Source organism: Strigops habroptila, chromosome 3 (assembly GCF_004027225.2).
Source record: "Strigops habroptila isolate Jane chromosome 3, bStrHab1.2.pri, whole genome shotgun sequence".
NCBI lineage: Eukaryota > Metazoa > Chordata > Aves > Psittaciformes > Psittacidae > Strigops > Strigops habroptila.
This window is the reverse complement of record NC_044279.2, coordinates 80,108,324-80,126,088: the sequence shown is the minus strand read 5'-3', so window position 1 is coordinate 80,126,088 and position 17,765 is coordinate 80,108,324. Positions and strand designations below refer to the sequence as shown.

Sequence of the window (17,765 nt, the reverse complement as noted above, 5' to 3'; positions counted from 1 at the left end):
CTTCATACAGGTAAAGCTGTGTTCCTGGCACGAGACAAGCACCATTTGGCAGACCTAAGCCACTTGATCCGTCACGATGCCCCTTACTTATTTCAAAAATATGTGAAAGAGTCCCATGGCAAGGATGTACGTGTCATCGTAGTAGGAGGCCGTGTGGTGGGCACCATGCTCCGCTGCTCAACAGATGGGAGGATGCAGAGTAACTGCTCGCTTGGTAGGAAAAGCATTGTTCATAGTTTTGATCAAAATTCTTGAATCCAGTTGAAGAATCACAAATCCAACTGAAATAAGCTGCACATTTTCTTTTGTATTAATTATGCTTGCTGTTGGGGGTTTACAGAGGAAACATTAGAGTGAGGAATAAGTGAGACATGTGTTGAGCAACACAGAAGGAGAGGCAATCTCTGCCCAAAGCATTGGATAGAATGGATGAAAAGGAGGAGAAAGTTCTAGGAACGCAAAATGGAGCAACTGCTGTGGTAGTGGCAGTGTTGTGCTAATGCCATGTTATCATTCATTTCATCCTGTTAAGAGGAACAGAAAAAGAAGGAAGACAGAAGATGAGACTGAGGGAGGTGGACGAGACAGCCAGTTGGTAAGAGGGTAGAAGAGAGTGTTAAGGGAGGAAAGTGTTGAGGGCAGTAAACAGTTGGATTGCATTTTGCAGCTGCTGTGCTTCCTGAAGTCTGTCAGGCTCCTCCCTGTGACCTTTTCTCCTAAAGACCATGTCTTGGGAGGAAGAGGAAGGTTACTACATTGATCGCAGCATACACAGCACTGAGTTTCTGCATAGCTTTGGGTGTAGGGCAGGGGGGTTTCTGAGGGTAGAAGGAGGAAGGATGGATGAGGTTGCCTGGCTGAAACTGTACTGAACATGAGCAGGGATGGGATGAAATGTGTTCACGTGTAGTACAGTTTTGATTAGCCAGAATGCCCTAAGTGCCTGAGAGGTTTAGTTACTACTTGATGCTGAGGAAATACAACCTGAAAGATTTTTCTGCTGAATGGTTTTTTTGTTATATTTTGGTTTTGTTTTTTAAATGTAAAAGTGGTATGGTAGATGAAGTCTGAGTTGGTTAATACTTAGGTGATGGACTGTGGACTGGGCCAGCTGAGGTTCAGACACAAACGTTCTCTAATTCTTGCTTTAGAGATGCTAACCTATGATAGCAAGCTAAGAGGAACATGAGCAGTTGGTAATGTTTTAACCCCGTCCCCTCGATTGTATCTGTTAGAGCTGTAGTCTTATCAGGAACAGTTGGTTTAATTTTGCGGAAAGATGTCTTGTGATAACTTAAATATATGTATGTAGAAGAAACAAGGGTGGTTTGTTAGGTCATCGTTTTAATATCCTAGGATTATAAAAAGGTATGATATCTTTCTTGACTAAAAAGTCTGCACTTAACTCCTTTTTTTTTTTTTTTTTTTTTTTTTTTTTTTTTTAAACAAGTTGTCATCTTGACCTGCCCTTGGCAGGTCAGAGTCTTTTGAAATTGTGCTGTGTCTTCGAGTTCATTAGTAGTCAATGCGCAAAGGAGGTTGCTTTCTGAGTCCTGAGCAGTATGCTTACAGCCAAAAAGCACTACCGAGCTGAGAAGGATGTCAGTCACCTGTGACCAGACTACAGACAGCAAATGCTTTTCACTTTTTGCAGGTGGCGTAGGGATGATGTGCTCACTGAGTGAACAAGGCAAGCAGTTGGCAGTCCAAGTGTCAAACATCCTGGGGATGGACGTATGTGGCATTGACCTGCTGATGAAGGACGACGGTTCATTCTACGTCTGCGAGGCCAATGCAAATGTAGGTTTCATTGCCTTTGACAAGGCTTGTAATCTAGATGTAGCTGGTATCATAGCGGACTATGCCGCTTCTCTCCTTACCCCCGGCCGCTTGACGCGGCGCATGTCCTTGCTCTCTGTGGTGTCCACGGCAAGCGAGACTAGCGAGCCAGAGCTGGGCCCTCCAGCTAGTGCCGCTGTCGACAATATGAGTGCTAGCTCCAGCTCTGTCGACAGTGACCCTGAGACCACGGAGAGAGAGTTGCTCACCAAGCTCCCGGGGGCTCTGTTCAACATGAACCAGCTATTAGCCAATGAGATCAAACTTCTTGTGGAGTGATGCCACATGTAAATAGATGACCAACAGAACTCTCTCTTGTACATTTTATTTTTAAACCAACTTGCAATGCTGTTTATCAGAGAAGCTCAGAGGAGTGAGGAAAGGGGGGGTGGGGTGTCAATCAAGAGAGCAAGAGTAAAAGGCACATGTGTTGTGCTCGCTGCCTCTACTGTTTTGCAGAACTTAAAATTGTGTTCATTCTTCAGTATCAGTTTTCTAATGAAGATGCTCAGTTCACAACCTAAGTGGGAATTTTATTTGGATGCTGCTTTGGTCCCCAGACGTATTCATGCGTGTTCATAGGACAACACTGAAGCATGATTCACACTTGATTTTCAGAAAGCTGTCTGGCAGCTCTCTAGAAACTTCTGTGAATTCTTGCACCAGTTAAGTCTCTTCTGCCTTTGTAAGGCTTGATCCTGTAAGTGGCCGAGTGCCTCAAATTCTCGGTGTGAGTTGAAGGTGTTAAGTACCAGGTATTTCAAAGTTCCTGGACACCTCCTGTTCCTACTCCAGTAGATGGCAGCTGTAAGTTCAGGATCCTTTGAAAGCTGTCCTTGCAGGATTTGGCCTTTCAAATGATGACGCTGAGAGAAGCGTCAGTTGACTTTAATGTGAGCTTTCTGTAGAAATCTCTAATTTGTGCCATCTTGGTATTAATTGGCAGCTTTGTGTCTATATTTCTTTATAAAGTTTTTCAAGAAGGATTTTAGTTTTTTCTCATTTCAAATCCTGATTTTGGAGGGTATGTAGGGGAATCGGTCATACTCTAGTTGTGGCAGAAGTGGCACGTTTTAACTATCTTTGCATGATTGGAGGAGATAAACAGCACTGTAATGTTTGGTATACAAAATAATGTTTAATCCAATGTGAAAAAGAATTACACTAGTTTAAAGCAAACGTGCATCGACTTGTATTTGTTAGTGTTTTAGTCTTTTGGAGAGAGATCTGCAATGTTAATGTTCTGTTTTCTTTAATACATGCTAGTCCAACGCTCCCTTCTCTATGCCTGCATCTTTAACAGTGGCCAAAGTAAAAACACTGCAGACTATTTGTTAAGAAAACACTGAGTTAAAGCCTGTACATTGGTAGGCATTTTTGTTTGGTTTTAGTTTTTGCCCTATTTTTTTGGAGGGGGGGGGGGAACATGGTAAGGTGTAGAGAAGGGAAAAGATGGTTAAAAGTGATTAGACATCTTGAGGTACTTTAGAATAAAGCTGCAGTTCATACAGTACTTAACCAGGCTTACTTTTTCCCCACTGAACATAAAAGCTGATGTTGGCAGAAATCCAAAGAGTATAACTGGGGAGAAATACCCAATTCTCTAGCTTTGGGAAATGTGCAGCAGGTTTAAAAATTGAAAAGTAAAAAAATAATAAAAAAAAATAAAAAAAAAAAAAAAATTGCTCAGCCAGAATTTAAAAAAAAATAAAAATATAACCTAGGTCCACAAATTGATGCTGGGCCCTTCCGTGTGTGGTGTGAGTACACACACTTCTGTGTGTGTTTGTGTGTGCATTTGCTTTGCTTTGTTTCTTTTTTGGCTTTGCTTTTCTTTTGGGTTTTGGCTGTTTAGCTCCTAGTTTTTTTCCAGGCTGCCTGATTTTCCTTAGTCCTTCTGGCTGTGCATTTTCTCCTTAGCCTTGAGCTGTTTTGGAAAACAGATAACCAAAACAGATACTGAGTCCATTTTCAATCCCTATCTTCCTCTTCCTTTTCCTCCTCTTTTTCCTTCTCCCTTTTCATTCCTTTTTCATTCTCGGGGTTCATAAAGCCCTGGAACTATAGATATATATATATATATGAAAAGATAAGCCTCTTTTTAAGAAAAACTAAAAAACAAAAAACAAAAAGAAAAAAAAGTAAAATGTTTACAATTGAAAAATAATCTTGTGAAAATAGGGTTGGTTTGGAGGGGGGTTGTGTGTGTGCAATGCTGCTATTTTCTGGATACTTTAATGGAGCATGTCCCATGTACCCTCTGAGGCTCTGCACTGCCCACCTCTGTGGCCCTTCCTCACCTCTCTGCTGCTCTGCTGTTTTATCTTCACTTGGACCTTAAACACTATTCACGGACACTATGCAGAGAGTCTTCAAGAGGCAATAAACAGAACAGTATTAACCTGCTTTATGGAGGTTTGATCATGCTTCTTTGTACAGTTTGGTTTGTTATTTTTTTAATTTTATTTTAAAAGGAATGTAATAAAATGGCTTTTTTTTTTTTGTAGAATTAAATATTATTATTAAAATCAAGTGAAAGGTTGACTGTTGGTGTTAAGCAGGAGAGTGGACCAGGTGGTCCAGCACCAAAAGGAGCTTCAGCAGTAAAGGTATTTTCAAATCTTTCTTCCTGAGCCTTCAAGCACACAGGTTATACCTGAAGAATATAAAGGTCTCTGACTTCCATGAAGAGTTGCAGAACCACAGAACATGAAAGAAATAGAATTTTCTAGTCACTGAGTGAAGTTTGTCTTCCAGAGGCTCTTCTCCTCTTGCTTGTTTATCTAAGGGGAATTCGGGTGGTGGTGTGGTGCTGGGATTTTTTTGGTTGGGTTTTTTTTTTTTTCCCCCTTGCGATTTTTCTTTTTATGAGTAGGTGCCTGCACTCCTTGAGAGGCTGATAGGGTCAATTCTTCCCTTTTCAGCTGTGGCATGCATTGAGCACGTGTGTAATAACAGCAGTGAGTAAACACGTGCTAGTTGGTATAGTGGAACCTCTGTATTTCTATCACAGGAAACTTCTTTTGGAAGAAAGAGCAGGTAACTTAACATTCTGGACTGTTTTTTGAGTCTCCATAGTATTTTGTGGCTCACAGGAACTTTACATTTCTGTCAACCCTTTGGGATGTCCAGGTTACACCTCTCAGTAGTAAAATCTGTGAAGTAAAAACTAGATTTTTTTTTTGAAAGATCAACAGCGGACTGAGAGGTTTCCAATTTGGCTCCCTTGGGATAAGGTGCTCCTCTGTGTTTGGTGCTTCCATTGCTAGTTCAGAGATAAGTCCATATACAGTGGTCAGGGAGGGAGATAGGATTTGAAACATCAAGTACGTTTGTTTGGACAGTGGGTATTGATAATACATGAAAACCTTGCTTGAAGGTTCATTGGTACAAAGGGACACGCTTGTCTTGTGTGTTCACTCCCTACTTATCCATTGCTCCTGAAACAGTGAAATGTATGGAGTGGGCTGAGGGTGTGAGGGGGGGGAGTCTTGTTTTTCCTTGAAGAAAAAACCCGCCAGAAAATCTAGCCTGTGGTAACTGGGCAGTGTTTCCCATTGAAGGTGAACTTTACAGATGTCAGTTTTATACCCTGTATTTCCTTCAGTTCCATATGCTGAAAAACACCTGCTAAATTTTCATACAGTTGCAGTAACACTACCTCCATATGTGGGTTTGGAAGCATGTGCTGGAAAAATGGTCAATGTAGTGCTGGATTACAATAGTGCTAATGCAGCTGATGGTGATGCTACTGTTTTTGTATGTTTTAATGTTGGAAAGAGCCAGTTAGAAACTCTTTGTTTGCAAGAATAAGTTTCTTAAACTGCATCTGATGAAATTTTGTTCTTTGTAACACTGGAGATTTTCTTCTGTTGAAGTTACAATGTTTATAATTGGTGTCTTGCTATGTCAATGTACGGATTGTATCTTAAACCTTGTATTTAATGCTTTAATGTATTCTGTAAAATCTTCTCTTGGAATGTCAGCGCCTCGTCCATAACACAGTGTCAATGCTTGACGCATATGTAGACTGTTAATGTTTTTGGTTTGACCTGATGATTGCTCTTGGAGCATTTTCTCCCACTTGGTGTGCTATCTTTTGTGTGTGGTACTTACTCAGGAAATAACCTCTGGAACATCTGTGTATGTCAGACGCAAAGGAGATACTTCTTCAGATGTTATGCTGGACTTCAAAATGCAACAAATGAAACCATTGATGTTTGCTAAATCTTTTCTCCCCATTATTGCAAAAATCTGTCAGTTAAATACAGAAGGGACCTTAAGGGCTTAGAGAGACTGAAAACAAATTGTATGTACAGGATCTTTCTCATGGCTCACTCTTTTTGAGAAGGTTTATGGGCTTTATGGCTGGTGTGAGACACACGACCCACTCCTGTTCTCTCTATGGAACAGTAGGTGCTCGGACAGGTAACTTCTGTTGCTACTGTCTTTTTTTTTTTTTTCTTTTTTTTTTTTTTTCTGTTTTTCTGTTTTTTTTTCACTGTTCTAGGAGTTGCTTTAAGCTGAACACTGCAGGATTTATAACCAGATATTTGCTGCCTTTTCCTTTGTTTTATTTCTTTAAGTCTTTCCTAACCTTTGAGGGTAACTTTTGGAGCATTCTGATTGTGGATCTTGGCCTGCTGTTGGAAGCCTCCAGGCCTCTTGTATTTCCAGTTTGAGTTGAAAAGTTTTTGTTTTGTTTGTTTGCTTAAACTGATGACACAAACTAGATGCGCGGACTTTGGGTGAGATTTGCTGTTGCTCTACTTTGTGTGACTTATTCTCCTTTTTTTACAGAAATGTGTTCTAACAGTTCACACTTTGTTACTGTTCTTTGCAAAACTTTTCAGGAGCCAAAAAAAGTCAAACAATCCAGAGAAAACCTTCCCTTCTCCCCTTTCTGATGGCGAGAGTGAGAACTTATGAAAAGTCCTTGAGAATGTTCCTTCCTAAACTTTTCCCCTCAGTAATGCAAGCGGGTAAAATGGTAAATGCAGCAGTTTGGTGACATCCAAACCCGACCTGTTGTCAGGTAAATTGGTTCTTTTCTGCTCTTACTGTAACCTTCATAAGTTTAACTTGTCTGCCTTCCTTTCATCCCATCAGTTCGTTTTGGTGAAGCTTCTGGAGTGATTTCTTTAACAGTGATATTTAGAGAGAATTCTACATTTCTTCTTTATTTCCTCTCCTTAAACATGTTAATTTTAAAAAAACTGTCATTGTCCTTTGCTTTACTCAGGTGAGACAAAAGTGAGTCCCCTCATATAAGTAAGTATATGTGCAGAATAGTTTTGTAATATGTTCATTCCACCTCCTCTTTTATCAATTCAAGGTAGTTTGCCTCCCAGTGTACTATTTTAGCTTAGGTTTTTGAAAGATGGAATGTAAAATATAAGTGCATCAATTAGGAGTTGATTGGTATGAAGAAATAGTACTAAGAACATTTAATCTATTAAAATTCAATAGAGCAGGAACCTATGAGGAGGACAGATGGGAGAACACATGTGCCAAAGAAAAAGACGGTGGGGCTGATTATTTCTCTTTGTGGAGGATGGGGTGACACATTTCTCTGTTGCCCTTACTGCTATATCCAAGTACTTGTACATTTTATACTGTTCTGGCAACTCGCTCCCTTAATCTCAAATCACTTAAAAGTGCTAGGAACTTAATACTTTTTTTACTTTGTTTAAGGAGGAGAATCTATATTTTACTCAGAGGTAAATATCAGACAGTTGGAATACCAAGTGGAAGAATATGAGCCTACACTCAGGCTTCCAAGTTTCCTGATGCAGTGTTTTATTTCCCATGACATCTGTAAAGAATTAGCACTTGTTTCAGATTTTTTTTTTGTGTACATTAAGAACTCTTCTATATCATCAAATAGTCTGCTTTTCATATTCTCAATTTATATTATCCTGAAACACAGCAAGTTTTATCAGCAATACCATAAATTGCAGCTTCAAATTAAAGTGGGAGGAAATAATTTTAGAGCCAAATTTTGCTCTCAGTTACACTGAGATAACCGTGGAATCAGTCTGGGAAAGCCAGTGGAGTGATAACCAATTGCACTGGTACAATTGAGTGTATAATTTATGTCTTTAATTTTACTTGCGAGATGATTTTACAGACCTGTTTTACTTATGTTTCCAATGCTTTTTCCTTTCAGACATACCCACTTCTTGCGTCTCAGCACTGGGCAGGCCTATTCCTTTATTTGTGTATATTTTTGTGAATCAGCTGCTATAGGACACGGGTGTAACACTTTCAGGCATGTGTTGGGTGTCTTTGGGGAAGAGATTTGTGGGTTTGTAATAATGTCTAAAAAAAAAAAGATAATTTCCTCAGATTGTTAACAAATTGATGTTGGCTCCCAGTTTTGCATCTCTTAACCTGATTTCATGTTTATTACATGAAGGTGTGTTCTTGAAAGACAGATGGTGCTAGTTCTTTGCAGTGTCTGCAAATGATCTGTGGTGGGGAGAGTTGATAAAAATTTCATTCTGCAGAAGTTACTATCTTAATATTTAATGTTGCTTGAAAGGTAGTTTTACAGATCATGCTCTTTCCTCTTTATGTAGTGGCTTTCAAAGCCTTGTATTGATCTTGGTTGTGCCCAGTGCTTTGCCTAGTGTGTGGGGGAAATGTAGAACTTGAGTAAGCCATGACATCTTAGATGGTGTGGATGATGATTATGTGCGTGCTGAACAAGAACTTCTTCTATATGCCCTTCTGCTGCAACAGAGTAATAAAACTGGTAGGTGGCAGCAGCAGTAGAAGAAACTCATGTGACTGACCTGGGAAACCTCCGGTACTGTGAAAAATGGATTGCAAAATCTTAACTGAAGTAAGGGGGACGGAGGAGAGAGGCAGAGTCCCTGAACTGTCCCTTTGAATGGTGAGTCTAATTTAAAGAATTCTCATGATCAAAAGACTAACTGTAGTACAGTACACTCATTAATCTGAGTTGGTGTTTGGTTTACCTGATGTCCTAATTGTGATCTTTGATTCAACATTCCGGTTTCCCCACTGCCTCTATAAGGCATAGTATATGCCTTGAAAAGTTAAACTTCATAAAAATTGCCACATCTTAAATTCCTTCCAGCCTTATTTTCCAGTACTCCTTATCTAGTCCATCCATTTCTCTGTCTCGCAGGAAGATAAGTCATAGTTACACCATCGGTCACATATTTATTTTAACGTGACTTAAAAAACAGGATAAATGAGAAAGATTCTGAAGTCTTCACCTATGGAATTTTATTTTATGAAGCTGAAAATCATCCTTACTGTCAGCTAGTGGTCAACCTCATAGGCTGAGCGCCCATCTGCTTTTTTTGCTACTTTCTTTTTTGCCTGTCTACTATGTAATGCTACTTTTGGGGTGATTCTCTTATATACTTCTCGTATTGAGTATTTCATCATAGTGCTACTTAGTGATAACTGAAATTATATGTCTATATATATAAATTTACTTTTCACATCAAATGTTGGTTCCTTTGAATCTAAAGCCTTGTACCCCTTTGAGTGTGAAGAACTTCTGTCCTAGTATTGTCAACGTGCATTATTTTTCTGCAAGGAGCATAGTTTACAAATGCATATAATAAGCATTTGTAAGCATAATAAGCAACCAGCTGCATGCTGTAATGACACTTTAAGAACTGAGTATTTTCATATGATACATGGTGGTTACTTGAGATTTAGAGACAACCTGTAACACATGGATAGGTTTTGCATCAAGTCTAACTTGTATCCTTAAACCACTCTTAATTTTGTTGGGTAGGGCACAGTGGTGCACACCTACTCAAGTAAATCTAATTTAATTTTTCAAAATTCTGTTATGAAGTTTCCTATACATAAAATGCCCCCCCCCCCCCCTTTTCTATTGGTTAGTTTAACTAGTCATACCAGTAAATCTGAACTGGTAAGTACAGAAGATAAATTGATTCTTAGGCCCATTACAATATAATAAAAATGATTTAAGGACTTATTCATTGAGATGCTCGAATGTCTTTACAGAAAACTTAAGAAAAATTTGTTTCCACATAATGTCTAAAGATTTTTATGTAAGGAAAAAATCAGATGCTGATATAGAAACAAAGTAAAAGTGCAGAATTTTCTCGGGCAACAAAATGCTATCACTTCCAAAACTGGAAATAGTAAGTGAAAGCTCTAAACCAGGAAAAGCCAAAAACCAGATTCATTATTCTCTCCTGTGAGTCTTACATGGATATTAATTACTGTGTGATATTTATAGAGCACCATATAGATTAAATGATAGATGCCTTAGAAACACCACGATAGTAAAGGACAGTGTTCTTTATGGTTACATGATGTAGTGGTGGATTTGGGAGTCCTGGGGTGGTGCTTGGACTTGATGATCTTAAAGGTTTTTTCCAAGCGAGCTGATTCTGTGATTTATATATATCAAGATAGAAAAAATGCTCAAAGCACCAACAGTTACAATTCTTTTTTGAAAGTGGGAAATGTAAATTCTATAATGTTTCTGAATTAGTGGCTAACAGCTAGTAGTTTTAAGCACCTCTTCAGTTACCTAGACCAGTGGTCTCTAAAAGATCTATATCAGTAAAAAACATTTGGAGCATGAACCCTGATACATGTCTATAAGCTATATACATGTACTACTATGTACATTATAAAACATACACAAACCCAGAAATTAAAAAAAGATGAGGTAAAGATAAAATGAACACTATTTAAACATTTATTTTGTTGCATTTGGTGCAAAAACTATTTTCTTCTTGCAGCCTCATGTGTTGTTTTGCATCCTGCCCCAGGGAATGTGACCTCCACTTTAGACACCACTGAGCTAGACCTCATCAAAGAATTAGTAGTCACACTAAAATCAGAAACAACTCTTATGTATGGGAACTAAGATGGATGTGAGTTATTGATATCCAGGCAACTAAATAGTCTCCATTGCATGTCAGATACCACTGAGGACTATGAACAGCTGGTGTACTTTTCTCAATAGCTTCTCACTTCTCATACAGCCTTTAAAAGTATGTGGAACACAGGCTGGAAATCCCAGAACTGAGTTCCTGTGAAGTGAATGGAATCAAATGTGCAAAATGAAAAATATTTTGGATGGAGATTTGAAAGGAGCCTTGTTAAACATAATGATGAGCAAAGTCTATGTGTGAGATGAAGCTCATAGAGAAAGTTTTTTAAATCCAGTCAGACTGGAGATGTGCGAGAGAGAAAGTGAATTCTGGTGGTAGAGGCAAAGGAGTCTGAAGCATATGTCAGTCTGTCAGCAGAGATGAAGATGAGGCAATAAACCAGCTTTTGCTGATCTTGAGCAATCCCAGCTTTTTGTTGAAAGGAGGAATCTGACCAGGCTTTCTGTACATAATATATGCTAGGCTTTGGGGACTGGTTGTCAAGAAGGAGAGCTAAAAGTTGATACAGAAATTTTAATCTGGAAACTAACCATAGCACTTGCTGAATAGAATGGTTGTTCATGTGGATTAAAAATGTAACTGCACTGAGTTTGGATGACAGCAATACTTGGGAAGAAGGGTGGTCATCTGGCCCTGAACATGGGCTTATTTGTCCAGATACACCTGTAACTTTTTGCTTCTCAGCACAGTAAAGAATAGAGGTGTAAAAATGTGTGTAAGTCTTTTTAGTGAGCAAGGGGACCATTCTAGTGACTTCTAGGCATCTGTTAAGAAAAGATATTTTGGGTGTGCAACAAACAGGAATTTATAGTACTTTGCCAGATCCTCCATGTTTTCACATGGCTGTCAATACAAAAGGGTATTTTATTTTCTACTAGATGTGACATAGTAAAGCATCCTGTTTTCTTCTGTGGTAGAGATTTGAAGGCGGCAGAATATTCTTCATTCTTGCCATAGACTTTTACAGGCAGGCAAGGGGTCGTATGTATGTGAAAGGAGGAATGAATAGGTTCCTCATGCTGTCTGAAAAGGTGATTATGGCTGATTGATAGAAAAGTTAATATTCACATTGTACTTAGGCAAGGCATCTTCAAGGTATTTCTGCATCCCACTTTTGTTCCATTGAGAAACACTACAAGTGTTACTAGAATATACGGAGTCTGCATAGTGATATGTCAGTGTATTAAAGCTCTGCCAAGTGTGTGTGGGGGAAGGGCTCATAAAAGATTTATGTGAATTTCTGTATGCTTTTTTTATTTGGAGGCAGTTTGCCTTATGCAACTGCAGATAGTACTCTGTCTTAGGGTAACAGAGGGTTGGGGTTTTTTGTTCGGAAGGAGGAAAATGTGTTTGGGGAGTTAAATATGTCATTCTGTTGTCCATTTCTATAGGAAGCAGAATGATTAAGGGAAAGCAGTCAAAATAAGTAGGAACTTCACAACTAGTTGTAGTCTGGTGTCAGTTGAGTACTCACTGATGTTGCTGGGGAGAAGGCTTTTTGGTCTGTCTTCTAGTTAAAGAAGACACTGAGACAGCCGAGAAAGGACTTTGAAAGTGTTTCAGACAGTGAATTGTGTCTTTTGTTGCCTTTTCTTTTGCTTTCAGAACTCTTTGATGTGCTTCTGTACATGTATCTTATTAAAAAAGTATAGGCTGCTGAAATGTCTCTGGTGCATAGGGCTCAGGTCGGTCGAACAGGGGTGTGGAACGCTCTTTAACCAAGAATAATTAGCTATGCTGATATTGGCTTTGATTAGGTAAGGACAGAGAGTTGCAGTCTAGCACAGGTTTTGCTGGACTGTATTGTGATATATGCAATAGTAGCAGAAGTCTTTGTCAGTAGTAACCTGTGTAGCTGTCACTAGAATGCAGTTGCTTTTGATCAATAATGAATCTTTACATTTCCCTTACCATGTAATGCTTTTCATTTTCCTGACTACAAGTATTATGTTAATCTGTGGCTTATTGTAGTATGATATGTACAGTTTTCCAAATCAGGACTGAATTTCTGTCTTAGACAAATTGCAATATAATTGAGGTGTGGAAAAGAAAAGAAGTTTTATTAGGGATCATTTGATTTTTTTTTTTTTTTTCCCCCCCCCAATGAAGTATTGTAATCAGAAAAAACTGATTTGTCACATTCGTAATTTTTCAGGGGTATTTGTTAATATCCAGAATTTACGGGGATGATTCCTCTTGTACAAAATAGCATTTGCTTCCAGAGAGGGAGGAAAAAAAATTTTTATTATATTAGCCTGTAACTCAGTTGTTGCTACCTGTTTGGCCAGTCACACATTTTTTCTACGCAGATGTCCTGTTTATGGTGGAAGCAGTGATACTACTGACCTCCCTTGATGCTTAGTTTATCTGTGTCATAAAATGCTTTAATTTTGGGAAGAAAGGAACTGGAGAGGTATGGAGGTATGGAGGAAAACAGTGCTACATGGACTAATCAGGAAGGTGCTGTGAAGCAAAGAGAGAAGACAAAGCAGTAGCTGTGTATGCAGGTATCTTGCAGTTCTGTCTTACCAGTCTAGTGGGAGGCCAGGAGTCAGGGTGGCTGTTACAGTTATACCATGATGAGAAATGGGAATGCCACATTGACTGTTTGTGCAACTGTAAATAATTCATATCCTGTGTTTACAGGAAGTGTGGTTATCCCAAGGGCACGTGTGCAGTTTCTTTTTCTCACTACTACTCTGCAAAGCACCATCTGCTAGTGTTTATTCTCTGGGTTCTGTCTGTTCAGTGGTATTGTGTATTAAGCCTAAAAATTGTATAGTGTTTTCTGAGTGTCAGAAGGAAACTTGGTATGCTTGTGTGTATGTTTTCTCATCCACCTAACAAACACAAGGCCAACAGAAACAACACAAATGTTATGGTTATTCTCCCCTTCCATCTTTACGACAGCATATGGGAGGAGTAGTGCAAATGTAATGTGATTTGGGCTTGTCGATGCCCAAATGGAAATGTTTGTTTACCGGATGGCAAATACTGAAGCTTTATCAGTGAGAAAATTAGGCAGAAAGAGACTGCATTTTGACTTTGCTAAACTTTTACACAATTTCTCCTCCACATGAAATATTTCCACAGGAATGTAATGCTTGTGAAAGATGCTGGACCAACAATTGCAGAGATTGAACTCCTCTACCCACAGGAAAGGTAACAGGAACTAGATTTTCTCTTTAGAACACAGTCTTCACTGCATCTCTCACTCCTTGACCTAGAAAGGCCTTTTCCAAGGTCAGGAGTTTGGTACGCATGGCTCAGTCCTTGATGCATGTGTAATGCTATCCAGGAAACCAGATAGGTGCCAGTTACAGAGATCTTTTTGTAATGATGTCTGCTTGAATTTCTGATACTACTATTTTGTGGAAAAAGACTAACTTCTTCAATGGTTTGTTTCTCTAGGTTTTTCTACACCACAGGAGGTCTTCTCTTGTACAGGGACACTTATCTCTTGATACCACCTCCTTCACAATGAAGAAAGGATGGACCAGCAGCAATGTGGAATGGGGTGATGTCCACACTTGGGGTTAACAGTCATAATAAACACTGTGCTGCTAACATGGAGAAATGAATAAAACAATTTAATTCTGATTCATGAGAGTGTGAGGTTCATTTTGGTATCATCTTCTGCGCCAACTCCCCTTTCTTGAAGTGCTGGTTAACTTCAGAAGTCTGTTGATCTTGTATCAAATCTGCAGCTACGCCAGAAAAGTAAAACCTGTTAGATATTCTTTATCATATTAGCCTTTCCCCCCACCCCCGGTAATTTCATTGCTAAGAGTTCTAAAATGCTTTATATTGACATGAAAAATTTTCACAGATGCCTTGGAATCTCAGTATCAGGCCTTTGGTTTTAGCAGTTATGAATTTGCCTAAGTCACTGAATGCAAGTCTCTTGAGTTGTTAAAAAAAAAAAAAGAAAAAATGCTATACTGATCATGCCATACTGATAGCTTTGGAGACTGCTAGAGAGAAACAGAACTGCAACTCTCAACATATCAGAGATTTATTAAACTATCAGCTAATGGTAAGGCACTGGCACAGGTTGCCCAAAGAAGTGGTGAATTCTCCATCCCTGGCAGTGTTCAAGGCCAGGTTGGACAGAGCCTTGGGTGACATGGTCTGGTGCGAGGTGTCCCTGCCCATGGCAGGGGGGTTGGAAGTAGATGATCTTAGGGTCCTTTCCAACCCCAACCATTCTATGATTCTATAATGTACCTTTGGATTTTGAGGCCACAGTGGCAGGGCTCTTTACAGACATGGTCATGTAGATTCATACTATATGTTGTTTCTGAAGAAAGCTCATCTTTAAAACCATAGGTTATGGATCTTGTGCATATATCTCTTGGTTTGTTGTTGTTGAAACACTGTAAAGAGTTAGACATATACTGATGATATTTCCATAATGTGCTTACTTGAAATTTGTGTTACAAAAAGTAAAGCAAAAAGGGAAGCAAGATACTGAGTTGGTATGTTATCAGTAAACCCCCTTTTACTCTTGACAAGGTAGAATGTTCAGTTTCTTTGTAATCTTTTCCTTCTGTCCTTGAAATCCTGGCTAAATCTTTCAGAGAGCTGTGATAATGTGTTATAAAGAAGACAAAGAATTGGTGAAATTGAAGTGGGAAATGGAGAGTCAATTGTAAAACCTTCAGCTACTTGGTAATAGCAAGAGAGAGCATAAGGAAATAGAAGGGTATTATGCCGTTGGACTTTAAATCTTGACATATTTTAAAGTTACATTGCATGATACCAGGATGAAAGCTAGCACAGTTTGTGTAAAAATAGTATAATACACTTCGTGCAGGAGGTGCCCTTGGATAGAAGATGAATATAGGAATTGGTTTCAAGGTGCTCTTTAGACCAAGATTTTAGCAAGAGTGAGGCAATTGTTTTATTTTTATAAGCCCTTACATGACTGTCGTTTACATGATGACTGGACCACCAGTGTATTGTATCAATAGGAAAGACAAACAGTTTAATAATTGGATATTTCTAGAGAGATGTCAAAAAGAAAGAGGGAGATTGTGCAAGGTGGAGCTGAGACATCGCTTCTCAAGCCGTAAGCAATTCTGATGGCTCAGATATGAAATGGAATTCCTTGCACGGAGGCATGTCTTTTAGGGTAATAGGTTCTCCATTCTCTAATATCACAAACAGTACAGGAACTTGTTCTCTGAAACCTGTTGAAGAGTGAGGGCTACAACTGATGAAGATTCCATATGGTGGTATGGATATTTTTATTCCTGTTTTCTGCATGCTTGTATAGTTCTGTACATGTCAGTGGAAACTGGCTCCAATAGCAGCAGTTTGTGGTTACTTGTTTTGCAAATCTGTGTGCCAGACCGTGCCTCTGGTAGCACTGTGGTTCCTCTTTAAGCAGGTAAAACATCTGCCTCTGCAGACTTGTGGCCATTTTGTCTCTTGTGGTTCAGTACTTAGGAGTATACGTAGTGCATATGCTAATGCTTGCACAAGTGCTTTTCTGTCACTTAATGTTTAAATTAATAGCCATAATATTTCCTTAGTATTTAATGTTAATATAATATTTCCTTAATATTTAATAAAGTAGAATGGCTGAAAACCACCTAAATGGCTGCTTGGTTTCATATATCCCATCTTGCTAAGCTAGTTCTTGTCCCCTGTCTACATTTTGGTTCTCTTTTATGGATATTCAGCAATTTTCTCCCTGTTCTACTGCCTAAAGTTCACAGATTTGCTCCTCCTGCCTTCATAGTCCAGAATGCCTTCCCACTCTCCTTTTTTTTTTTTTCCCTTTCCAAATGCTCCTGCCTGCTTGTCATAGCAAAAGACCTGCTGTCGTTTCTACTCTTAACCACTGCTCCTGCTTGTTCTTTTTGTATTTCACAGCCCAAAACACATTAGAAGTTAAACAGAAATTAAAAGAAGGTAATTAAAAGAGAGATGTCTGGTTTTACTGTATTGTCTCAGTGAGTGTCAGCAAATTGCAGTACTAAGATAAGTAGGTCCTTGGCTGTTGCACTCATTTAGCTATCTTTGATGAAGGGATTGGTCTCCTCGAAATCTCTTTCTCATGTACCTCACTTAAAGGCTCTAATTCAAGAGCTGTAGTCAAGAACATGTTAGTAACATGTTTAGCTTTACTTTCCTTTTTCTTTATTACTTTGAATTTTGTTCCTTGAATACAATTACCGGGTATCAATAACTAAATAGTAATTGGATATTCATAATTAAATATTTTGATATTATTATTTGTCCAATACCATGAAGACAGAACTAAGGTCTGTAGTGATAAATCTGACCTGTGCTGTGATGCTTGGGGAAACCTGGTATAAATAGTTCTTTTTGCGTTTCTGCATTTCCTCTCAATTAGAATTGTGCTTTTGTGCTGGCTACAGAACTAGAATACTTAAAACACTCTGCTTTGCTTAGTATAATGAGATCTTGGGGTGGAGTATGTTTGTATTGAGGCCAAACTGAGAGAGAGGTTGTAATTTTGTTTAGTATAAGATCTGGAAAACCTCTGCAACTTGGCTGGCCTGCATTCCCAGTTGTGCATGAAGTAAGCAGACAGCTGGGTTTTGACCACGATCTTTATATTTTTCTGGGTCACTTCTCTTATTCTTTACCTTACCACCTTGGTTGTTTCTCCATCCTGTTCTTTCTCTGGCTGAACAACATGGTTTTATCACTGTACATTTACCTCTAGTGGTCTGCAAAATCTAGGGATCTGCTTGAAACTAGGCATCACATCATATTCTCTGTGACTCTCATCCCATGCTGTCATCAATTCAGCATTTTTCCAGATATGTTACTTTGGAGGGCTTCCTCTGCTGAGATGGTAATGTTGAGAAGGAAGAGCATGCAGTGCAAGTCACCTCAAAAGCCTCGAGGATGGAATCCAAGGGAGAAAGGCTGTGCCACTCTGTGCTTCTCCTCCCCCCCTACCCCCCCAATTTAGCTGCTGGTGCACAGGCTAGTAAGCACAGCACTAGTTAATAATCTAAGCCCTAC

The 17,765-nt window shown here is 39.0% G+C and overlaps 1 protein-coding gene across 8 annotated transcripts in view; it reads left to right on the top strand.

Annotated features, from left to right (window-relative positions):
• The window catches only part of RIMKLB (ribosomal modification protein rimK like family member B), a 56,475-nt gene extending 42,115 nt beyond the window's left edge, over nucleotides 1-14,360 (top strand). For 3 of the 8 annotated variants that reach the window (XM_032919804.1, XM_030479525.2, XM_030479526.2), the window contains exons 6-10: nucleotides 11-214; nucleotides 1,655-8,737; nucleotides 13,070-13,267; nucleotides 13,854-13,922; nucleotides 14,172-14,360. In XM_032919804.1, the coding sequence (XP_032775695.1) occupies nucleotides 11-214; nucleotides 1,655-2,118 (668 nt within the window). In that variant the 3' untranslated portion in view covers nucleotides 2,119-8,737; nucleotides 13,070-13,267; nucleotides 13,854-13,922; nucleotides 14,172-14,360. The remainder of the gene's footprint in view (nucleotides 1-10; nucleotides 215-1,654; nucleotides 8,738-13,069; nucleotides 13,268-13,853; nucleotides 13,923-14,171) is intronic. The other 5 variants (XM_032919805.1, XM_032919807.1, XM_032919806.1 and 2 more) reach the window with 5 other exon arrangements.
• Nucleotides 14,361-17,765: the final 3,405 nt, after the last annotated feature.